The sequence below is a fragment of the Panthera pardus genome, unplaced genomic scaffold, assembly GCF_024362965.1.
Source record: "Panthera pardus isolate Hobbes unplaced genomic scaffold, ASM2436296v1 HiC_scaffold_19, whole genome shotgun sequence".
NCBI classification, from domain to species: domain Eukaryota; kingdom Metazoa; phylum Chordata; class Mammalia; order Carnivora; family Felidae; genus Panthera; species Panthera pardus.
In genome coordinates this window covers 12,492,506-12,518,089 of record NW_026526754.1, presented here as the reverse complement: position 1 = coordinate 12,518,089, position 25,584 = coordinate 12,492,506, and the positions used below count along the sequence as shown (strand labels likewise).

The following is a 25,584-nucleotide window of genomic DNA, read 5'->3' as shown; positions in this document are numbered from 1 at the left end:
AAAAGACTGACAATGAGGAAGAGTTGATGAGAATGTGGAGTAACTGGAGCCCTCATCCACTGCCAGTGTTGGGGTGGGGGCGGGTTGCGGTATGGAAAATGCTTCAACCACTTTAGGAAACTGCTTGGAAGTTTCGCAGAAAGTTAAGCAGTTAAGCGTATACCTACTCTAGGACCCAGCAGCTCCACTCCTAAACATTGACCTGAGCAAAGTAAAAACATACGCACACATACAACTCGTACAAGAATTGTTATTAAAGCTTTGTTCATAATCGCCCCAAACTTCAAACGGTCTAAAGTTACACTAACAGGAAAATGAATGAACTATGTATAACTGTACAGTGGAATGCTTCTCAGGAGCAAATAGGGAATTTCTGATACATGCAACAACATGCATAAATGTCAAAGACATTATGTTGAGTGAAAGAAACCAGACACAAAAGAGGATGTGCTATGTGAGCACATTTATTTGAAGTCCAAGAACAAGCAATACTAATATGGAGTGACAGGACCCCAAATGTCTAGGATGGAGATGGAGAGACTGATTGGAGAGGGCATGAGGCACTCTCGGAAGCCGTGGATATTCTGTCTCACAGGGAGTGGTGGTTACACAGGTATTTACACGTGAAAAAACTCATCAAACTGTACAGTGAACATCTGTGCATCTTATTGTGCCTAAATTATACCTCAATAAAAATGTAATTAAAAAATCACTTACACAAACATACAAAATATTGAATGTATAGGAATAAATCTAACCACAGTGTTTGAGACTTCTACCCAGAAAACTGTTGAGAAAAACTAGAGAAAACGTAAATACATGAAGGGATAAACCGTGTTTATAATATGATATATGGAGAGGATTACAGAATAGTAGGAAATAAATAATGCTGAATGATGTGAAAAAAGACATAAATTGGAGTCAATTTTACCAGCAAATTAAACTGAGGTTTGAAATAACCAAACTTCTCAACAAAATACTTTTTAAACTACTTTAAAATTGATCCCTAACCCTATAGGATAATAAGAACATCAAAGTGAGGTGAAGAATTGTAGGAAATAATGTAGTACCAAGGCTGTCTTTTGTTGTAATGGCTTCTGTTAACCCTTGAGCCTCTCCTTTAACTACTGCATTGTGTGCATATGATGGCAGATAAAGTCGAGGGCCTGACTGAAGTGGGGATGCTAAATCCAGAATTTACAAAACACAAAAGGGCAGGAGGTATGATGGGGTTCAGCACACACTGTCCCAAAATATGGCACACCTTGGCATCCTATTTCAAGTGGAAGGAATCCGAGAAACGGCAGATAAGAAAGGATTTTCTGATCTTCCACTGAAGCAGGCCGTAAGACCCACATGTGAGAAGTACCCTCCTGTACTTGGATGAAAGGAGCAGACTTGTCTAGAGACAGAGGGACATTGAGAGGAAGTTGTTGTCCCAAGTTTACACTTAGCTCATACCCGTTTTGGTCCTAACACATTTTTCCACAACTCTACTCTTCATCAAACCTAGCAAAAAAATACCCAGGTTTAACTACTTCTTCAAGGTCTTCATTTCTTTCTGAAAGCTCCCATGCCAAGGTGAGATGGGGAAATGGAAGGACCCCATAAAAATCAGCTTTTGTTCTTCTTCCTGCTTTCTGTTCTTGCCAGCACATGCAACCCCAGCCCACTTTACACATGCCTCAGAATGCCCTCCTGGTAAGGGACAAGGAGTTCATGATTCCTCTAGAATAGATGATATCTAAGGAAGGGCCAGGTGAGAAGGACCTGAGGAAGCCAGCATATGTGCATTCCAGACCAAGGCTCTATACTTCCTGATGCCAAGGTTCCCTGGCTCCAAGAATAACACCTGGGCCTTGGTCTTCTAACCAGTTCCTGGATGCCTGAGGGGACACGTATACCAGAATCCGAACAAAGACAAGACCCCCTCCTTCCCTTTCTGAGTTTGTCGAATGCTGTGTCTGTATCTGAGCTCTCTATATGTTCAATAAATTCTGCTCTTATTTCCTGTGGGCTCATGTTTGATTTCCCTCCTACATGAAGCCGAGGACCCTCCTGGCTGCTCCTGCAGGACCCCTCTGGGTCCCCAGACTCAGCCTGCCTGCATCAAAGGAAAACTTATATTAAATAAGTGTATGCTTTTCTCTTCTTGATCTGTCTTTGTTACAGGGCCCCACCCAAAAGCCTAGAAGGGTGGAGGAAAAATATGTTTTTCCTCCCCTATAGATACTGTGGTTGAAAACCATCATAAACAATAAACAGAAACTAAATAAATAAATAAGCAGATATAATATATTTAAGTGATGAGATGCAGAACGAAAATAACGATGTTTAACATATTTAAGAAATAAAAGGGAAACTTGAAAAATGAAAGAGTAGAGAGAAATCAGATTTAAGAACAGATTTAATCAAGAACCAAATAAAATTTCAGAAAGCAAAATACATGCAAGAGTGGAAAAATTAAAATTCGGCAGATGAGGGGTGCCTGGGCGGCTCAGTCGGTTAAGCGTCCAACTCCGGCTCAGGCATGATCTCACAGTTCATGGGTTTGAGCCCTGCGTCAGGCTCTATGCTGACAGCTCAAAGACTGGAGCCTACTTCAGATTCTGTATCTCCCTCTCCCTCTCTCCCTCTGCCCTCCTCCTGCTCGCTTGCTCTCTCTCTCTCTCTCAAAAACAAATAAACATTAAAAAAAAAACCAAAAAAACAAAAAACCTCAGCAGATGAGACTTCATGGAAGAGGGAATTAGTGAATGGAGAAGAAAGTATCCAGAGAAGTGCTACAGAGTCAAAGAGATGGAAAACATAAAATAAAGGTTAAAAGGAATAAATAGTAAAGTAGTAATAGAAACAGAACAATAGAGTAACTAATTGGAATTCCAGAACAAGATAATAAAAGGGAGAAGAGCCAATAATCTGTATGGGGAACAAAAATTAAACACAGCCCCTACCTCACACATATACATATATGAATTCAAAGATCACCCATCAACCTAAACACTGAAGCTACAACTATTACCCTCTAAAAGTAAACATAGGAGACTATGTTTGTGATCTTGGAGAAGATAATCATTTCTTAGCAAGAAGGCAAAAAGCATTCATCCTAAAGGAATATCATTGGGAATGCTGACTTTATCAACGTTAAAAATTTCTGCTGATCAAGAAACATGAAGGGGATGAAAAGGCAAGCTACGGACTGGAAGAATATATTAACGGCACATATATCTGACAAATGGTTAGTACTGAGAATATCAAGTTATAAAGTACTCTTACAAATTAATAATAAAAGAAAAACAACTCAATAAAAAATGAGCAAGACTTCAACAGACACTTCATTAAAAAAGATATATGAATGGCCAGAAAGCACAGGAAAAGGTGCTCAACATCATTAATCAGATGAAAATTAAAACCACTAGAGGACCTACCTTGACACTACTTGCATGTCTAAAATGATCAAGACAACACTATGTGGTAGCAGGAGGGAAAAAAAGAGAACACTTTATTGGCAAGGACGTGAAGCAATTGGAAGTCACACACTTTGTTGGCGGGAGCGTAAAATGACACAACTACTTCGGAAAAATGGATGTCCCTTCTGTGTTATAAACTGTGCTTTTTACCCTCCTCTCTTGTATTACATGGGCCAAAGCTCTCCCCTTTTTGCTTAAGCTGGTTCAGATCACGTTTGTCTTGAGAGCAGCCAGGGAATTCTGTCCTACACTAAAAGATAAGATACGTGGATGGTACCACTGGGTATGTGTCGCTGTTATGCCAGGCAATGTGGAACTTGGACCGCTTAACCACAGGTCCATAGGCAAGGACTCGAACGTCCCGCTCAGATATGCATCCACAAAGCCAGAAAGTCTGAACTGTGAACTACACATCATTTGTTACTCTTCCCCTGGCTGTGCCTTGTGTTTTCTGCCTACAGTGGCCTTCTGATGCAGACAATCTGGGTCAATAAACATGAATGGTTAAAGAAAAAGTGAGAGGAAAATGAGAAAAATCATGAAATAATAAATGGCAATGGTAAAATATTAATTTGAAAACCAGCTTTGGGGACTTGCATAACGTACATGCAGTCCACACAACCATAAATTAAATATTAGCAAAAACAATTGTATAATTTTCATGATTATACAGACTGTGGCCTTCAAAAAATGCTAGTGGCAGTAGACACAGTACTACATTTAAGTAAGACATTAAGTAAGATACTTGCACATTCCAAGAATTAAAGCAGCTGGGCCTTACATAGACTAGTGGGTACACACAAGAACATTCTGAATTGGAGTTCACATTTTTATGATGTTAGACAAATGCAGTAATAAATCAAATGGAAAACATGGTATTAATTTACCTTCAAGTTCCATGTACACATAAATAACCTTAAACTATCTGTGTGACTGCAGGGTATACTTTCCTTCCAGAGCTCTGTATTTCTCAGGCTTTCAAGCACTGGAGAAACCAGTCAGGTGGGACCTCTATCTGGATCAACATTATTTCTGCTGGAGACATTCATTCTTCGGTTCTTGACCTTGTGGCTCTTAGCTTACTCTAATGCAGCCAAAATAACCACCTGCTACTCTGCTTCACCATATTTTCCACTTGACCTTTCTTAACATGTAGAACTTTGGACAAAGAATAACACATACCTGTGTCATAATGCACAATAAGTCTTTTGCTGTGATTGCCCACAGTCTGTGGCTCAAAGTCCACTTCCAGTTGCATGGACTCTCCCACATTAAGAGTTCCAACAGGTGGCTCTACGGAGAAAGGCCTGCAGCACACATGAAGACGCACCATCAGAACACATCCTGACACGTGTGAGAGGAGGAGGAGAAGATAGAGACAGGACTTGTGGTTCTGTAGACAGCTCAGACCCCCCGCCCCAACTGAATGAATCAGAAGGACAGTATACTTTACCCCCTAATGTGAAAGATTTTGGTTTTAAGGTTAAAATAGCAGTAACAGATCAACAAGTCTAAGAGAAATTTAAACGGTATCATAATATTCTTGTTTGTGTCCTTGCCTTTCAGCCATTCTTTTAGCATTCATTGAGTGATTCCAGTGGTCAGACTTAAAACATGTATGCAAATACTGTAAGCTGCAACAGAAAAGTACGTTCAAAGGGATAGAAATCAAGTTTTGTGACAGTTCAGTGAAGTTTTCATAATGGAAAAATATATCAGAGTCCCAAAAGATCACACAATCACAGGAAGATAATTTGAGGGCAGTTTAACAAGGGGTCTATTGAAAAGGGGCTTAGGGATATACAGGAACTACAAAAGATGATACAATCCCCCAGGGCTATAAACAGTAAAGCCTTTATGACCTCTAGGCCCAAAGAGCCAAGGAGCAGCGGTGGTTTTGAAGCCCACAAGAGTCCTACTTGAGAATGCTGCCTTATGAGGAGCAAAGAGCTTCAGTCAAGACAGACAGCCCAGGTGGCCTCACAGAGAAGACACTAGGGGAGAAACTGTCCTGACCTCACATCCTCCTGTCTCATCACCTGCTGGGACCCCTACTGGCTGAACCGAACTAGAAGCCAAAGCCTTGGGAGTCTGCTGACCTAAGCCATACAGGTCAGCCCTCTGGGGGACAGCAAGCTGGAGAAGGGTGGAGAACATTTAGAAAGGCAAGCTGGGGGGTGCCTGGGTGGCTCAGTCGGTTACGCGTCCGACTTCAGCTCAGGTCATGATGTCATGGTTCATGAGTTCGAGCCCCAGGTCAGGCTCTGTGCTGAAGCTCAGAGCCTGGAGCCTGCTTCAGATTCTGTGTCTCCCTCTCTCTCTTCCCACCCCCCTCCCCTGCCCACCCCCATTCATGTTCTGTCTCTCTGTGTCAAAAATAAATAAACATTAAAAAAAAATTTTTTTTTTTTTAAAGGCAAACTGGGGACAAGTCCTGTGTGGAAAATAGAATTTGGGCATGTAGACATTATGGAGTGATAGGGTAGATTTGGGAACAGGAAATAGTTTCATCTAATTTCCCTGGAAGTGTTAAGAGAGAAGCTGGATCTGACCATGAAGTACCTTAAATAACTTACAGCATTCTTCCTTTTCAATAAAAAAACCCAGCCCATTTAATTATTTTCATGGTCCATTTCACTTCTCTAAATTGCTAGTTTTTCAAAGTAATGCGTTGTACAATGTATCTGGCAGGCTAAGCTGCTTCTGATTATTTACTTCCATCACAACCATTTTTTAGTTTCATCCCTTGAATCTTTCCTTAGATAATGAATTTAATGTCAGAAAACCTGAACTTTCTTCGGTGAGGAGATAGCTGTGGCTAGGGTAGCACGTGGTGGTACCTGTGATCATCATTGCAAGATGTTCAGTGCTTCCTACCACGGGCAACTGTTTATTTCCTCTGGGGCTCTCGACTTGGATCTCCCTCTACTTTCACTTCTTTATCTTCCCATGCCTATGTGATTTTCCCACACCTACAGTACCAATCCTCCAGCAAACTCCGGGCATTTCTGTCGAGGCTCTATGCAGTAGTGGTCCTTAGCATGAAGCCACCTAAGAAGTTCAAAATCCAGCTCTGCCATGACCTTACAGCAAGTCACTGAACATTTTGTCTCTATGGGGGTGACGACAGCACCTACTTCATAGGGCTGTAGGGAGGACTAAAGGAGCTGGGACAGGTGAAGAGCTTAAAACAATGCCTGGCACATAGGAAGTGCTAAACAAGTGTTTATTATTATTTATGTTATCTCTCTCACTGGCAGCCTCTAGATGGGAGATGGCCTGAGGATGATCTTGGCTGTTTAGATGAGTTCAAGGTCTTATTATTCTCCTCTCAATCCTTCACACTGCTCTAGGGATACTGTAAAAAACATACACAGGTAGTAACACATTCATCTTTGTTCAAACACCTTCAGTGGTCCTCATAATCTATGTAATCAAGTTCAAAGTCCTAGGCATTTGAGGTCCCATGCAATCTGCTCCCAACTACATTTTGCATTCTTATTAAACACATACATCTGTCCGAATGTCCCAAACATCTGTCACATTCCAAGTCAGAATGGGGAGGGACAGGGTGAGAGGGCTCTGCTCTCTACACTTGAACCTCACCTAGCACTGCACCACCTCCCTCTTCCAACTAGACTGTGCCCTCTACACAGACCACTAAGGTCACACAAGAGTACTTACCATTTTCCACAGGTCATACTTCTCCCAAAGCCACTTAAAATTGCTCAGACTCAAAGCCACCTCTTAGATAGACTCTTCCCTGATTCTCTGTCTTGTTAACAAAGTCTCTTTCCTCTCAGAGCTGTGACTTTCTTTTCACTTCTTACTTCAGTTCAGCTTGTACGACAGTTAGTTTTCATGCCTGACCCTGTCAATAGCTACAGACTCTTGAGATGACAGGAGAGGGAAAGCCAATAAACTTCCATGAGCATGGACTCCATACTGGGCACTACACTGGGCACCTTACATATGCCAAACCTTGTAATCCTGGAAAAAACCTGCAGTAAGTAGGTATTATTATTGCATTTTAGACATGAGAAAATAGATGCTCCAAAAGGGCAGGCAACTGGCCCAAAGTTGCCCAACCAGGTAGTGGTGGAGTTGCCTTCAAGTTCAAGTTCTTCCTGCCTACCCAAACCATCCCTGAACATGGAAATCACCTAGTTAGGCTTATCTTTGTGTCTCTCACCCCCCACACAGTTCTGTACTCACAGAAGTCTCTCAGAAGAGGTTGTAGATTGAATTATAACCAACTTTCAGAGTGAAATAAAAATATCTGTAATCATTAAATAATCTTTATAACATCTTGGTGGAACAAAAAGGAACAGCCTTTCAGTATCTCAAGAAGCCCTGCTTCCTGAGATGAAGGTAAGTCATCCAAAATAAATCTCACAGTCTTAAAAGTTTTTTCCTTCCTTATGGCATCAGTAAGAATCTTAAGAATTGACAACTGGGCCCAGTTTCCTGACTTTGGGAACAATGTTGTGATATTTTCTTCTATCTTTGCTTCCCTAGTTTCTAATATTTTTCTTCCTACATGGTGCTTTCATTTTCTTTTCAAACATTTCTTGGTGGCAAAAGGCACAGTTTTGAAATCAATTGGATAGCATTATCTCAGTTGCAAAACCCAAGCTAATTTTCTATGGACAAGGAGACCCCTCTCTAGGACCTCCAGAAATCCAAATTCTATACAAAGGTAACAGATACTTTCCTGTTGTGCTCACTGTGAGGTTTATATTACATTAAATTTCTTCAGCAGTTAAAAAATCACCTGGGATCACCAATGTTACTTAGCCTAAGCTTTCTCAATAAATCAGATGTTAATTGGGTACAGTGTGTTAAGTTCTGGTGCTTAAACATTGTCTATAATTCGATTTCGTACTTCATTTTTACCACAGGCAGACAGGCTGAACTGGCTAGAAAATATCAAGTATCAGAAAATGCTCTTAACTAAGAGGTAAAAGGCATTGTCTCTCAAGGGCATAAGGCTGGCTCTGTCTACCAAAATGTTTGGTTTTGATATAATATTCTCATTAATACTGAGTGCTTGATTAGGGACAGAACCCGAGTTCATGAAAAATCAGGAGACATAACAAAGATTTTGAGTTTTCGTTCAATTCCCTATAAACTGCTCTTGAAAACTAATATTTTAGTTCAATTTAGATTCAATATTTTAGCAAAAGGTCAAGATTGGCTCTGTTATATTAAATATGGAATATAATATTAGTATGTTTTCTTCAGACAATCTTTCTTATTAGCTGATTCCTAACCTGAGGTTTTAGATTTTGAGATTGCTTCCTAAACTTTTCTATTGCACCTTCCAAAATTAAGCTTACTTTAAGAGTCAAAATTATTCTGGTACCTACTAGACTTTCACATCAAATCTGTAATAAAGTTGAAGAGTAATTGTTTATGTTCTCTGTATATTTTACAGTACATCGCAACTCCTTTTATTCATACAAAAACCATTATGCCTATTTTATAGTTCTGGGAGCATTTTTTTTTACTTTAAATCATTGTACAGGTTTATAGCTGTAGCTTTGCCTTTGTGATATACTGCTGGATAGGCATCCTATAAACATTTATTGAGCACTTATTTCTTCTAGGCACTATATTTGATGCTAGGAAAATACAAATGAAAAGAGTTAGATACAACCTTTGCATTTGAGAAGCTCATATTCTAATGAGGGCAACAGACAGGCAAATAAAGTTTTATTTTTAAAATTTATATGAACCCAACCATTTATAAACTTAGTCATTAATTAAATCGTTATTTCAATAAAAAGAATATGATCTGTTTTTTAAAGAATTTCCCATGAGATACTGTTTCTAACTGTGTATTGACTCTAAACGGGACCAAACAGGAGACCCTAGGTTTTTCCAATGCAAAGTCTCACAGTATATCCATTTCCCTCCCATGTCTATTGGCAATCATATTAACTGAAAAGAGTGGTCCTCACCCCTGTGGGGGCAACAAAACCACCTGTCCTTTTTTGAGAAGGGATGCTTGTCAGGGCATCTCCCCAAGATTCTGATTCAATGCAATGTGACCACAAGTTCAATTACATCCTTTCTCATTGTAGCCAGCAAGGTTCTCAGTTGAAAACAAAAGAAACCAACTCTGGCTAACTTAAACAGAAAAGGGATTTACTGGAAGGATTTGGGGTAGCTCACAAAATTGACAGCATGGTTGGAAAATACAATTTTGTGGAAAGAACATGAAATTACTGTATCATGAATAGATACTATATCTAAGCAGAAAAGCAAAAATATTTGCAAACAGGGAATTTGAGAGATTGATGAGAGAAATGAGAAGCCCAACTTAAGATGGTGAGATTCCTCAGGGGTTAGTAACAGCAGTTAGCCATTTCCACTCCTGGGTTGGAGACACAAGAAGAGGAGGAAGTGTTATCAGATCCTGGGGACCTGGCAGAAGTTGAAACCACGGCAGGCTGCTCTGCTGACAATTAGAACCAGAGAGGAGATGGTTCACTGCTGGGGACTCTGCTGAAGTCTGAGAGGGAGGAGGAGAAATGCCCTGGCTGTTTGCTACCCTGCAATCTCCTTCTAGTGCCCTCCCCCTTACCCCTCAGTGGTCAAACCCAACAGGAATCCAGCTGGCCTAGGCAGCTAGGAAGGCTAACAGCCCAGAGATACTGAATAGAGCCTGGGAAGGGCAAGGAGTGGATCTGAGGGTAAGTAAGCGCAGAACTGGCCCATGTTAATTCTGATCTAGGCTTTTTGCTATTAATTTACTGGGGGAACTTGGATAAGCCATTTCCCTTATCAGGCCTTATTTCCATCATCTGTAAAATGGGAATGTTGGACTAGAGTTTCTGATGTCGTTATGATTACTAGCTAGTCCTTGAGTGGACTTACCATTTTACCTTGCAAGTATTTCTATATTAGGAGAAGATGATTGGCATTCATAGTTATATGGATAGAAAAGTTTTAGATCTTGTCATGCAACTTCACACTATGAAATCCATGCAGTGATTTTGCTTCACTTTTGTATGGCTATGATATATAATAAGTTCCATTTATGTGTAGTTTTTAGGATTCAGTCAAACATTCCAGGAAGATATGCTGCCTGCACCTGGTTTTCCACCTTAAGTGGATTTTATTTTTCACAGGAAAAATGCCAGTGTAACAGGGAGTTTTTAATGTGTATTATGGAACGTGGTTGTGGAAGGTCCTTTTAAATAAAAAAAGGTTCATGCTTTCTAACTCATGGTGAGCCAGTTAAACTGCTTCTTTCTCCTTCAGTCGAACTCTGTGAATCTCACAAGATGGCAAAGGCTCTATAGGCACTTATGGACAATGTCAAAAGACACTAATCTTCAAAAGAACTTTGCCTTTGCCTTTGCCTTTGCTGGTTGATTTATAAATTAGCTCAATGGGTCTTGCTTCTACCTGGGATGCAGAAAGCTAGAAAGAGGTTGCCCACCCCAACAATGAAGAAAAGCCAGCTAAACAATAAAATCACAACTTTTCTCGAACCAATCAGAAAGGAGATGTTGCAGAGCAAACAAGTAGCCTGAAATCTAAAGATGGACAATCCACCCGCCCTCAGGGGAGATGGGAAAGGTACAGACCGTTATACCTGTGGCAGACAGAACTTCCCGCCAGGCAGAAGAAACAGCAAGAAAGAATGGAACAGAAAAAATGTTTGAAGAGATAATGGCTGAGATTTTCCAAAAATAATGAAAGATCTAGGAACCTTGGAACCTCATGCAGGATGGAAACCAAAACTAAACAAAAGCAAAACAAAATCCTTAAAACAACAAGACCAAATACAAAAACAAAACCCACATCTAGACATATCTTATTCAAATTGCTAAAAATCAAATATAAACACAAAATCTTAAAGGCAGCCCAAGAAAAAAGACATAGTTATGTACAGAGGAACAAAGATAAGAGTTATGGCAGGGTTCTCTTAAGAAAAATGTAAGCCAAAAGACAATGAAATGACATCTTTAAACTCCTGAAAAAATTATGAAGAACTGTCAGCCCAGAATTCTAAACTGTAGAGAAAATACATTTCAAAAATGAAGGCAAAATACTTTCTTTCAAATAGACGAAACAGAATTTCCAATAGAGCTGTGCTATGAGAAATATTAAAAGTAGTTTTTCAACCAGGAAAATAGGATACCAGACATAAACTTAGACCTACATAAAACTGTTCAGAGATAGTGATGCTCCTGGGATGCTCCTGTGAACAATAAACACAATTCCCCTCCCAAGGGATGTGCCTTCCACCCACATTATGGCAGCCCTACCACCTACAATATGGCAGAACAGGTAACCTGAAAGCTCTTCCACCAGAAAATACCTAGAAAGACTAGATAAAATATAACCTATATAAATGTGCAGCTGAGCATGCATTAAAAAAAGGCAAATCTACAGGATTTAAAAGCAAAGAGGAAGCTAAGAACCAGGGCAGTTAGTCACTGAGCTAATGCTAGGTCTGACCTGGATTCTCAATAACCTTAAAGCCCTGGTCATTTTAGTTTGTTTGTTTTATTTAAATTCAAGTTAGTTAACATATAGTGTAGTATTGGTTTCAGGAAATTTAGTGATTCATCACTTACATATAACATCCAATGCTTAACCCCAATAAATGCCCTCCTTAATGCCCATCACCCATTTTAGCCCATCCCACAGCCACCCCCCTCCAGCAACCCGCAGTTTGTTCTCTATATTTAAGAGTCTCTTATGGGTTTGTCTCCCTGTCTGTTTTTATCTTATTTTTCCTTCCCTTACCCTATTTTCATTTGTTTCATTTCTTAAATTCCACATATGAGTGAAATCAAATATTTACCTTTTTCTGACTGATTTATTTCACTTAGCATAATACACTCCAGTTCCATCCATGTTGTTGCAAATGGCAAGATTTCATTCTCTCTGAATGCCCAGCAATATTCCATTGTGTGTGTGTACACACACACACACAAACACACACACCACATTTTCTTTATCCATTCATCAGTCGATGGACATTTGGGCTCTCTCCATAATTTGGGTATTGTTGATAGCACTGCTATAAACATTGAGGTGCATGTGCTCCTTCGAATCATTTTTGTATCCTTTGGATAAATAGCTAGTATTTCAATTACTGGGTTGTAGGGTAGTTCTGTTTTTTATTTTTTCAGGTAACTTCATACTGTTCTCCAGAGATGTTGCACCAGTTTGCATTCCCACCAACAGTGCAAAAGAGTTCCCCTTTCTCCGCATCCTCACCAATATTTGTTGTTGCCTGAGTTGTTAATTTTAGCCATTCTGAAGGGTGTGAGGTAGTATCTCATTGTGGTTTCAATTTGCATTTGCCTGATAATGAGTGATAGTAAGCATCTTTCCGTGTGTCTGTCGGCCACCTGGGTATCTTCTTTGGAAGACTGTCTATTCATGTCTTCTGCCCATTTAGTCACTGGATTATTTGGTTTTTGGGTATTGATTTTGATAAGTTCTTTATAGATTTTGACTACTAACTCTTTATCCAATATGTCTATTACAAATATCTTCTTCCATTTCATTGGTTGCCTTTTAGTTTTGCTGATTGTTTCCTTCACTGTGCAGAAGTTTTTTATCTTGATGAGGTCCCAATGTTCATTTTTGCTTTTGTTTCCCTTGCCTCCATAGGTATGTCTAGTAAGAAGGTGCTATGACCAAGGTCAAAGAGGTTGTTGCCCATTTTTTTCTTCTAGGATTTTGATGGTTCCCATCTTACATTTAGGTCTTCCATCCATTTTGAATTTATTTTTGTGTATGGTGTAAGTAAGTGTTCCAGGTTCATTCTTCTTCATGTTGCTGTCCAGTTTTCCCAACACCATTTGATGAAGAAACTGTCTTTTTTCCATTGGATATCCTTTCCTTCTTTGTCAAAGATTAGTTGGCCATACATTTGTGTGTCCATTTCTGAGTTCTCTATTCTGTTCTATTAACCTATGTGTCTGTTTTTGTGCCAGTACCATACTGTCTTGATGATTACAGCTTTGTAATACAGCTTGAAGTCCAGAATTGTGATGCCTCCAGCTTTGTTTCTCTTTTTCAGGAGTTCTTTGGCTATTCGGGGTCTTTACTGGTTCCATACAAATTTTAGAATTGTTAGTTCTAACTCTGTGAAGAATGCGGGTGTTATTTTGATAGGGATTTCACTGAATGTGCAGATTGCTTTGCATAGTATGGACATTTTAACAATATTTGTTCTTCCAATCCATGGATATTGAATGGTTTTCCATTTCTGTCTTCTTCAATTTCTTTCATAAGCTTTCTATAGTTTTCAGGATATAGATCTTTTACCTCTTTGGTTAGGCTTATTCCTAGGTATTTTATGGTTTGGGGTGTACTTGTAAACAGGATTGATTCCTTGATTTCTCTTTCTGTTGCTTCATTATTGGTGTATAGAAATGCAGCCAATTTCTGTACATTAATTTTATATTCTGCGACTTTGCTGCATTCACCTATCAGTTATAGCATTTTTTTCGTGGAGTCTTTCAGGTTTTCCATGTAGAGCCCATGCTGTCTGTGAAGAGTGAAATTTTGACTTTTTCCTTGCCAATGTGGATGCCTTTTATTTCTTTTTGTTGTCTTTGTTTTGTTGACTCCTGAGGCTAGGACTTCCGGTACTATCTTGAACAACAATGGTGAGAGTAGACATCTCGCTTGCATCCCTGATGTTAGGAGGAAAGTTCTCAGTTTTTCCCCACTGAGGATGATATTAGCTGTGAGCCTTTCATATATGGCCTTTATCTTCCTTTTTGAGGGTACCTACTTTCTTTCAAAAAACGATGCTATATATTGTCAAATGCTTTTTCTGCATCTATTGACAGGATCATGTGGTTCTTACCCTTTCTTTCATTAATATGGTATATCTTTTACTGATTGATTTGCAAGTATTGAACCAGCCCTGTAGCCCAGGAATAAATCCCACTTGATCATGGTGAATAATTCTTTTAATGTACTGTTGAATTTGATTTGCTGGTATCTTGCTGAGAATTTTTGCAACCAGTTTCATCAAGGATATTGGCCTGTAATTCTCCTTTTTAGGGGGGATCTTTATCTGGTTTTGGAATCAAAGTAATTCTGGCTTCATAGAATGAAGCTTTCCTTCCATTTCTATTTTTTGGAATAGTCTGAGAAGAAGAGGTATTAACTCTGTTTTAAATGTCTGGTAGAATTCCCCTGGGAAGCTATCTGGCCCAGGACTCTTGTTTTTTTGGGAGATTTTTGATAACTAATTCAATCTCTGCTGGTTAGGGGTCTGCTCAAATTTCTATTTCTTCTTTTTCACTTTTGGTAGTGTGAGTCAGAATTTGTTAATTTCTTCCAGATTTCCCAGTTTGTTGGCATATAATTTTTCCTGTTTCTCTTAGAATTGTTTGTATTTCTCTGGTGTTGGTTGTGATCTCTCCTCTTTCATTCATGATTTCCTCTATTTGGATCCTTTCTCTTTTCTTTTTGATAAGTCTGGCTAGGAGTTTATCAATTTTGTTTATTCTTTCAAAGAACCAGCTCTTAGTTTCATTGATCTGTTCTACTGGGGGTTTTGTTGTTGTTGTTCCTATATCATTTATTTATGCTCCAATCTTTATTATTTCCTTTCTTCTGGTGGCTTTAGGCTTTACTTGCTGTTCCATTTCTAGCTCCTTTAGGTGTAAGGTTAGATTGCTTCTTGACATAGGCCTGAATTACAATATACTTCCCCCTTAGGACTGCCTTTGCTGCATCTCAAAGGGTTTGGACTGTCATGTTTTCATTTTCATTCCCTTCCATTATTTTTTTAATTCTTCTTTAATTTCCTGGTTAACTTATTCATTCTTTAGTACGATGTTCTTTAACCTTCACATATTTGAGGGCTTTCCAATTTTTTTCTTGTGATTGATTTCAAGTTTCATAGCCTTGTGATCTGAAAACATGCATGGTATGATCTCAATCTTTTTGTACCTGTTGAGGGCTGATTTGTGACCCAGTATGTGATCTATTCTGGAGAATGTTCCATGTGCACTCGAGAAGAATGTGTAGTCTGCTGCTTTAGGATGAAACGTTCTGAAAATATCTGTTAAGTCCATCTGGTCTAGTGTGTCATTCAAAGCCATTGTTTCCTTGTTGATTTTCTGCTTAGATGATCTGTCCATTACTGTAAGCGGGATATTAAATTGATACCATTGAAAATGGTATCATTATCAATGAATTTCTTTGTTTGTTATTAATGTATATACTTGGGTGTTTTCAAGTTGGGGGCACAAATATTTACAATTATTAGATCTTCTTGATGGATAGATCCCTTAATTATGATAAAATGCCCTTCTTCATCTCTTGCTACAGTCTTTGGTTTAAAATCCAGTTTGTCTGACATAAGTAAGGCTACTCCAGCTTTCTTTTGACATCCATTAGCATCATAGATGTTTCTCCCTCCCCTCACTTTCAATCTGCAGGTGTCTTTAGATCTAAAATGAGTCTCTTGTAGGCAACATATAGATGAATCTTGTTTTCTTTTTTCTTTCTTTCTTTCTTTTTTTTTTTGTTCATTCTGGTACTCCATGTCTTTTGACTGGATCATTTACTCCATTTACATTCACAGTGATTATTGAAAGATATGAATTTAGTGCCATTGTGTTACGTGTATACTTGGTGTTTCTGTGATGTTCTCTGATCCTTTGTAGTCTTTGCTCTTCTTTTTTTTCCTCCACTCAGAGAATCCCCCTTAAAATTCCTTGCAAGGTTGATTTAGTAGTCATGAAGTCCTTTAGTTTTTGTTTGTCTGGGGAATTTTTTTTTTTAATTTTTTTTAACGTTTATTTATTTTTGAGACAGAGAGAGACAGAGCATGAACAGGGGAGGGGCAGAGAGAGAGGGAGACACAGAATCTGAAACAGGCTCCAGGCTCTGAGCTGTCAGCACAGAGCCCGACGCAGGGCTCAAACTCACAGACCGCGAGATCATGACCTGAGCCAAAGTTGGACGCTTAACCGACCAAGTCACCCAGGCGCCCCTGTCTGGGGAAATTTTTATCTCTCCTTCTATTTTGAATGATAGCCTTGCTGGATAAAGAATTCTTGGCTGCATATTTTTCCCATTCAGCACATTGAATATCTCCTGCCACTCCCTTCTGGCCTGCCAAGTTTCTGTGGACAGGTCTGCTGCTAATCTTATGTAGGTTAAGGACCTTTTGACCATAGCTGCTTTCAGAATTCTCTCTATCTTTGTATTTTGAAAGTTTCACTATGATATGTCATGGTGTTACCTATTTTTGTTGATTTCCAGAAGAGTTTTTTATGCTTCTTGAATTTGAATGCCTATTTCCTTCCCCAGATTAGTGAAGTTCGCAGCTATAATTTTTTCAAATAAACCTTCTGTCCCCTTTTCCCACTCTTCTTCTGGGACTCCTATGGTACAGATATTGTCTTGTTTTATGGAATCACTAAGTTCTCTAAGTCTTCCTTCATGATATAATACTTTCCTTTCCCTCTTACTTTCAGCTTTATTTTTTCCCATAATTTTATCTTTTATATCACCTATTCTCTCCTCTGCTTCTTCAATTCATTGTGACTATATTCATTCAGTTTTGCATCTCAGTTATAGCATTTTTAAAATTTCAGTCTGACTAGTTTTTCCAGCTTTGATCTCTGCAGTAAGGGTTTCTCCAGTGTCTTCTATGCTTTTTTCAAGTCCAGATAGTAGTCTTATGACTCTTGTTCTAAATTCTTGTTCAGATATGTTGCTTATATCTGTTTTGAGCAAGTCCCTGGCTGTGATTTCTTCTTGACCTTTCTTTTGGGGAGAATTCCTCCATCTTATCATTTTGGCTAAGTTTCTGTCTTTTGTGTGTTTCAATAGCATGTTATGTTTCCTGCAACTTAGAGTAATGCTATATTAAAAAGGGGTCATGCTCTGTCCAGGGCCTGGAACTTCCAGAAGTGTTTCTGGTGTATGCTGCGTGCACTATTTTGGCTGCTCTATCCCACTGGTCAGTCTTCTGCAGAGCTCTTCCCTGCTTGCAGTGGAGAGTGTTTGGATCTTTAGGTGTTCTTTGATTTGTTTGCTAAAATAAGCCTGGCAAAAAGAGGGGAAAGCCAGATCCAAAAAAAAAAAAAAAAAAAAAAGAGAGAGAGAGAGAGAGAAAAGGAAAGGGAACAACAACACCAGAGAATCAAAAAACTGTAAGTCTGATTTCAAAGAAGAAGAAAGAAAGAAAAAGAAAAAAAGAAGACTGAGTCATAAAAAGAGAAAAGGAAAGGAAAAACAAACAAAAAAAATAAGAAGAAGCTATGAGCCTGATTCCAAAAGAAAAAAAGAAAGAAAAAGAAGTGGAGGAAAAAGGTAAGTCTGGTTCTATTTCCACCAGAACTGCAGGGGTTGTTATGAAGCACTTGATTTTCAGTACACTTGGTGCATGCGGGGTGCTGGCTGTGCTGGTCTTTTGGAGGAAATGCCCGTTGTAGGCTCAGAGTCAACCTTGCTCCAGTAAATAAGCAGTTGCCAGGCACAGAGGGGCAGGTTTGATGTAAGGGGGTCCCACCTCCACTGGAGGTCGCTGTGCTGCTCCCTCAAGTCCCACTGTGTTAGTGTTGAGGGGAAAATGGCACCACCCCAATCTCTCATTCCCAGACAGGGGATCTCACACCCCCCCGCTGTTCAAGCATTCCCTCCTAGAATAGTGAGCCCTGTGCCACAGCTTTCCTGCATTTTTTCTTTGGTGCACACCTGGGATTCAAAACCCAAAGTCTTAAAGGACCTGGCACTGCACGAACTGCCTCTCGAGTAGAGGCTCTTCACGCTGTGTCTTAAGTCCTCTGTTGCTGAAAAACAGCCCCATGCCTGCATGGTGCAAGGACTCTATGATGCAGCACCGCTAAAAGCAGCAAAAAGGTCATACGCCCTGTCCCCTGCCAATGAAAGGCCTTTTACTGGCACCTACATGGTCTTTTGTCCTTGGACAGGCAATATACCCTTTTCCAAAAGTACTCCACGAAGGAGAATGTTCTTTCCCAGTGTACCCCGGAGATCCCCACACCATGCTATGCACTCTCAAGCCAGCTCCCTCCCTCTCCCCAGGAGTGCACACCACAGCTCTGCTCCAAAGTCGCATACTTCCAAAACCTGAGTTTGAGCTCCAAATGCTGTTTGAAAAAAACAAAACAAAACAAAAAACCTGTGACACGCAGTACTTCTCTCTCCGCAGTACGTGATCCGGAGAGGTTTTCCTCCTGTATGAACTTGATGCCGCACTCTCTCAACTCCTCTCTTTCTCACTTATGTCTCTCTGTGGAATAGGTTCCCTCCCTCTTTGCGGCACTGCCGTTTTTCTCTTCTCCAATTCATTTCCACACACCCTGCACCTGTCACACTGTCTCCCTGCAACCACAGAGAGCCTTCTGCCAGTCCACAGATTGATTTCCTGAATATTCCAAATGATGTGACCTCAATAGAGCTGTGTTTGAGGGACAAGGACAGCCCACCGTCTGCCTACTTCTCTTCCATCTTAACTCCTCCCGAAGCCTAGGTTTTAATAGCCCTGCTAGAGCAGGAGACAAAACCTTGAGACTGTTAAGTCAGGGGACGGGTAAGAAAATCCCCACATACACTGGGGAAACTTAAACGACTAAAACATTCTCCCATTAGCACAAGGAAAAATGTCTGTCTTGATTTAAGTGAAGGAAACAAAGTTTCTCTAGAGAATTCATAACTCTGGACATGTGTCTTATGCAGGTTTGAGGTTTGACTATACATTATCAGTCCAGGAACCTCTAAGCCAACAAATTACCAGAAGAGAAATCTACACAGTCTAACCTTTAGGAACTAAGCAGAAGCAAATGCTAATCCTTTCTGGAGAGACATGCCCTTAACTTGCAAAGGATTCCATAGATAATACCTTTCTGAAAATGAGTTCACAATCCAGACCAATACACACATTACTTCTTACAAATTCATAGAAAAGAACTTGACCCTCTGCTTCCTGTCTTCCCAAGCTGGTCATTCTTGTTATGGCCCCACTGATTTAACACCATGCATATGCCCCATGACAATCGTTCTTACCCGTCTAGTAAGGGAGCTCCTCAAGAGCAAGGGCTGTGTCATCGTTTTGGTGTCTACCACACTATAGCTACTCCATAAATAACCAGAATAAATTCCTCTCCTTCCCTTACTATCTATGTGCTCTTGAGCAAAGCTGTACAACCTGTATAGTTGTACAACTATGCCTCAGTCTTCTCATCCTCAAGGTCAATGCAGGTGGAGTTCTATTTAACTTTCATCTCTGTGAACTCTTCTGCCTCCCTCTTCTATTTTAAAGGACACACGGGCCCACCCAGATAATCCAAGATAATTTCCCCCATTTTGAGGTCAGCTGATTAGCAGCCTTAATTATATCTGCACTCCAAATCCCCCTTTGTCATGTAACATTGTATTGTATACACTGGCAATAGTTCATCTGAAGAAAAACAACAACAACAACAACAACAACAACAACAACAACAAAACCCACTAGTTAGATAGCACTTTTTTTTTTAATTTTTTTTTTTAATGTTTATTTATTTTTGAGACAGAGAGAGACAGAGCATGAATGGGGGAAGGGCAGAGAGAGAGGGAGACACAGAATCGGAAGCAGGCTCCAGGCTCTGAGCCATCAGCCCAGAGCCCGACACGGGGCTCGAACTCACGAACCGTGAGATCATGACCTGAGCTGAAGTCAGATGCTCAACCGACTGAGCCACCCAGGCGCCCCTAGATAGCACTTTCTATGTACCAACAGTCTGTTTGTTTATTTATTAAAAAATTTTTTTTAATCTTTATTTATTTTTGAGAGAGAGACAGAGTGTGAGCAGGGAAGGAGCAGAGAGAGAGGGAGACACAGAATTCAAAGCAGGCTCCCGGCCCTGAGCTGTCAGCACAGAGCCCGACACGGGGCTTGAACTCACGAACCATGAGATCATGACCTGAGCCAAAGTCAGACGCTCAACTGACTGAGCCACCCAGGCGCCCCTATTTATTTATTTTTAAAGTAAACTCTGTACACAATGTGGGGCTTGAACTCATGACCCTGAGATCAAGAGTCACTTGCTCTACGGACTGAGCCAGCCAGGCACCCTCTGTGTGTGAACAGGTTATATTTATCGATTCATTTATTCCTCACAACAACCCTATGAAGCAGCTACTACACTTTTTCCCTTTTTTTTTTCAGCCAAGGAATGTGGCACATGAAGCAAGGAATGTGGGTGGCCCCCAGAATCTGGAAAGGGCAAAGAAATAGATTCTCCTTAAAGCCTCCAGAAAAGAACACAGGCCCACCCACACTTGAATTTTGACCCAGTGAGGTTCCTGGTCTACTGAAATACCAGATAATAAATTTGATGCTTTAATCCAGTAAATTTGTGATAACTTGCTACATTAGCAACAGAAAACTGATATACAGCCAGTTAAAAAAATTCCCTGTCAAAACGCAAATATTTATTAATAGATTTCTCTGTGCTAAATAGAAAGACTTTTATCAACATTTCAGAAAAACATCTTTACCTAAACCCGAGGTCACTCAAAGGTAACCTTGAATTTCAGTTTCCTCTCTGGCTGAAGAGGAAGTTTGGCCCACCTCAGTACGGTCTCTCTGCCTTCCAGCCAGAGACTGTAACAAGCAATTCTACCCTGAATGCTATTCCAGCAAATTACTTGCGATGACTCGATTTAGCTATAATCAATCAAAACCAAGAACTGAAGGAATGCATACCTATGAGTTTTGATGCGAAACACAGCATCTTTGTTGCCAATGTTTCGTACCAGCAGAATCTTCTGAGTGCTGTATTTGACAGGGCAAGTGGAAAAATTCAGCTTGTCAGGAAAATCTAGGATGGCTCGTGCACCTCTTGCTTTGATGGGTACAATAAACTTTTCTCTTTCAGTTATGCAGGTCAACATATGGGCATAATCCTAAGACAGAAGGGTACAATCATTATTTGTGGAAATGCCAACATGATCAAGATAACTGTGCAAGAAATATGGCCATATGCCAGCTATCTTGCAAAACAACTTAATATACTCTGTGAAAGCTTCTCAAGACAATTATAGATGTACTTTCAATGAGATACTCTTTTCTGAGAGAAAGGGAACAGTTCAAGTGTCAACATTTACAAGTCAGGAGAAGTTTATGCTTCATGTGTTTAGGAGGTGAGATGGAAACCAGTCAAGGGTCAAGTTTTCTTTCTTTCTTTCTTTCTTTCTTTCTTTCTTTCTTTCTTTCTTTCTTTCTTTCTTCCTTTCTTGAGAAAGATTGAGGGTGCAAGTGAGCAAGTGGCAGAGAGAGAATGAGAGAGAGAGAGAGTCCCAGGAGGGACAGAGGGGGGAGAGAGAGAGAGAGGAAGAGAGAGACAGGGAGGGAGGGAGAGGGGGGGAAAGGGGGGGAGGGAGAGAACCGGGCTCACCTGAAGTGGGGCTCATGTTTAACCAAAGGGGCTCATGTTCACCCCAAGAGGGCCTCGTGATCACCCCAAGCAGGGCTCAAGCTCACCTCATGTGGAACTTGAATTTACAAACCATGAGATAATGACCTGGGCCAAAGTCAGATGCTTAACAAGGACGAGCCACCCAGGCCCCGAAGCACATTTTTCTTTAGATCAGAGGAAGTTCACACCAGTTCCTCACATCCTCCTTCTAGACCTATTTATCCTTCAAGCCATTATATTAATGGCTCCAATTTATGGTGTCTCTAAGCCCATAATCTGCAACATGACTTTGCAGCCTCTCCATCATGAGTGCAGCCAGTCTATTTCTCCATCCCATGCTTTGACCAATGGAATGTGGCAGAAATGATGCTGTGCTAGTTCCAAGTTGAGACCTCAAGAAGCCTTGGGTATTTCCAGTCTTGCTCTTGGAACCCTGTCACTGCCATGTGAATAAACACCATCCAGCTTATTGCAGGATGAGAGCCCGGATGTCCCAGACATGTAAGCCATGCCAGACCAGCCTATAGCCCCAGATATGTGAGAGAGCCCAACCCAGATGAGCAGAATTGCCTACCCAACACATGAGTGGGCCCAGTCAAGACCAGCTGAACCAGAGTCTCGTGAGCAATAATATTTATTATTTGAAACCAATGGGTTCGGGCGTGGTCTGTTACTATATACAATAACTAACTGATACATAGCCCAATTTAAACCTCATCTGTTCGAGCCCCATGTCGGGCTCTGTGCTGACAGCTCGGAGCCTGGAGCCTGTTTCGGATTCTGTGTCTCCCTCTCTCTCTGCCCCTCCCCTGCTCATGCTCTGTCTCTCTGTGTCTCAAAAATAAATTAAAACATTAAAAAAAATTTTTTAAATAAAATAAACCTCATCTGTCATGCAAGGCCATCACTGACAATTCTAAATAAAAATGCTGAGGTCCAAGGCATATATCTTCCCCAGTCTTGGATTTAAATGCAACAGAAATGCTGAATTAAATTGCCCCTTCACGACATTTCATAAGATAGGAAAATAGAACTCTCATCCTCAATGTACCAAAGAAAAAGTAAAAATGGAATGTTCACCAACAAACAAAACTAAATATAAAAGGAAAGTATTAACAGTCCCAAGAATAGACCAGAAGCTCAAAAGTTGCTATGAGAGGAATTTGTTATCTAAACCAGGCTTTTTTTTTTTTCATTTTAAGTTTTCCCATCATTTAGCAGCAAGGCAACATTGGTAAATGTCAAGTCCACATCGAAGTTAAATTTCCTTTCAGTAATCATGTAGTAAATGGTAATAGAAGGTGGAGGTTTTAGAAAAACTCGCTTTGGGCTTTCAGTATAGAGTGGGAATGGGGATGTCTGACATATAGATTGACGTATAAACCTGGGGGTGCACTCCATCTCACGTAACCCACAGGACGAGTATAAAGCAGTGGTCTCCCCGATTAGTTTATCTATTCAACCATGTTTATTAAGTGTTCAGGGACCAGGTACGGAGCTCGGTTTGCAAATGAAGCAGGAAACACAGACACGGATCACTTCAAGCTTACATAACAATGGAGATGGTGGAAAGTTAATAAAGCATATCTAATATACAATGTAATACATATAAAAAGAAATATAAAGATAAAAGAGCCAGGAATGCTCGTGTGACAGAGCCCTGTGCACCTGCAGTCTCTCTGTCTCCCTGAACTCCAGACTCTCACCCAGCTGCTCAGTCAGCATCTCACTGGATGTACGTCACAAACTTAAGCAGATTAATGCCACTGGCACAAACGCCCCATCGAGGAGGATTGGGGCCGAAATCCAGCCCACTCTGCTGGCTCCAACTACATCCGCCCAGAGGGGAAGCCTTTTTCTCATACCCACAAAGCCTCCACGATGCCATCTGAGGTCCTGCTCATGGCCTGTTTCCTCACTGCCTCCCTGTCTCAGTACTGGTATCTCCATTGTTCCAGAGGCCTGGATTGGAAACCCTGGAATGAGGCATTCTTGATTATTCTATTTCTCAATTTCTCAGTAAATTCTGTAGAACTGACCTTTCAAACACATCCAGACCATGATCACTTCTCATCTCTGCCCTGCCACCTGGCCCTCGCCATTCCTATCTTTCCTGGGCAAATGGACTCTACTTCAGCTCTTGTTCCCTCACAGTCTGTTTTCCACACAAGGGCCCCAGGGGTCTGGCTTAGGTTGTTCCTCTGCTCAGTGTCCCAGGATGAGGCCTGTGAATGCTACAGCCCAGTGCTCATATCACTTCTCTGGCCAGAGCCTCTCCCCCGATTGCTCACTCTGCTCCACAATGGGCATCCTTGCTGCTCCTTGAACATGCTAGAACTGCTCCTCCTCCAGAGCCTTCAAACCCAATGTTCTTTCTGTGTAGAACACGCTTTCCTCTAGTTACTCATATAGCTCACTCCCTCACCTCCTTCAGGACTTTGCAAGGCTCACTGAGGCCTCCCTGACAGTCCTATTTGAAACTTACTCCTCCCCCTTCTATGCATCACTCCCCAGCCTTTCCTCCTGCTTCAGTTGCCCCAAAGCATCCAACATAGCATATATTTTACCTATTTGTTGAGTCTAGTATATGCCTGTCCCTAGAATCTCCAACGTCAACAGGGACTCTGGCTATTGTATTGATTTCATATATCCAGTGCCTAGACAGGGCCTAGGACACAGTAAACCTTCAAAAAATATTTGCTGAGTGCACGGAAATGAGTAACGCAATGTTGGGCAGTAGTGAGTGGTGAAAAATGAAGCATCAGAAGGGGATGGAGAGTGTTCGCTTGCTTTTTCACATGGCACACGTGGGAAGGGCCTCTATGAGCAGTGACATTTCAGCAGAGATCTGAGCGAATTGAGACCTGAACCATTGCGCGGATGCATGGCACTCTGGGCAAAGTGTGACTTGGAGCCAGTGGCCAGAGGTCAGGAGAGGTTAGAGACCTGGCAGCGCGGTTGTAGGGGCCAGATCGCGCCAGACGTTGTAAGCCAGTTGGGACCCGAAAAAGGCCAAAAGCATCTGATGCTGAAAGCTGATCATGATGGACCTGATTTATGTTTTAGAAAGATCACTAACTGCTATGTGGGCAGAAAACTCTAAGAGGTTAAAATGCGAAAACCGAGGCCAGTTAGGAAGCCCCTGCAACAGTCTGGGCAAACAGGACAGTGACCTAGCCGAGGGTGGTAAATGCTCCACCTAGCGTTTGGTGAGTAGCAAGCACTCCTTAAACGCTAGCTGTCATTAAAACGTTGTATTAAATATAATGATTGTATAAGGCATATGGGAAAAACTCAACTTGTGTTTCCTCTTATTGTGAAGATAATAATAATGATAACCCTAATGATAATAATAACAATAATACAAGATAATTTCAGAAAGCAACAAGAGCTTTGAAGAAAATAAAACATGGTAAAGTGATAATGTTGGAAGGGGCTGCTTTAGGTGAGAACAACCAAGGAGGATTTCCTGAGGAGGCGATCTTTGGGTGGAGACCTGAACAGCAAAAGGAGCCAGTCAAGTGAGATCTAGGAATGGATTGTTCCCAGAAAGAGGAATTGCAAATGTAAAGGTCTTAAGGTAGGAACAAGTAATAAAAATTAATGGGAAGTATTCATGAAATGTATTAAAATTGAGTTGTTGGACTCAGCTCTTCAACTGATTCCGGTTTGTAGACGGT

The 25,584-nt window shown here is 40.7% G+C and overlaps 1 protein-coding gene across 12 annotated transcripts in view; it reads right to left on the bottom strand.

Moving 5' to 3' along the window:
- Positions 1-25,584, bottom strand: part of HYDIN (HYDIN axonemal central pair apparatus protein) — a 433,704-nt gene that overhangs the window by 284,123 nt on the left and 123,997 nt on the right. For all 12 annotated transcript variants that reach the window (XR_008423557.1, XR_008423558.1, XR_008423559.1 and 9 more), the window contains 2 exons: positions 21,193-21,392; positions 4,653-4,777 (listed from right to left, as the gene is read on the bottom strand). Coding sequence is in view for 9 of the 12 variants with exons in the window: in XM_053906649.1 (XP_053762624.1) it covers positions 4,653-4,777; positions 21,193-21,392 (325 nt within the window). In the remaining 3 variants the exon portion in view is untranslated. The remainder of the gene's footprint in view (positions 1-4,652; positions 4,778-21,192; positions 21,393-25,584) is intronic.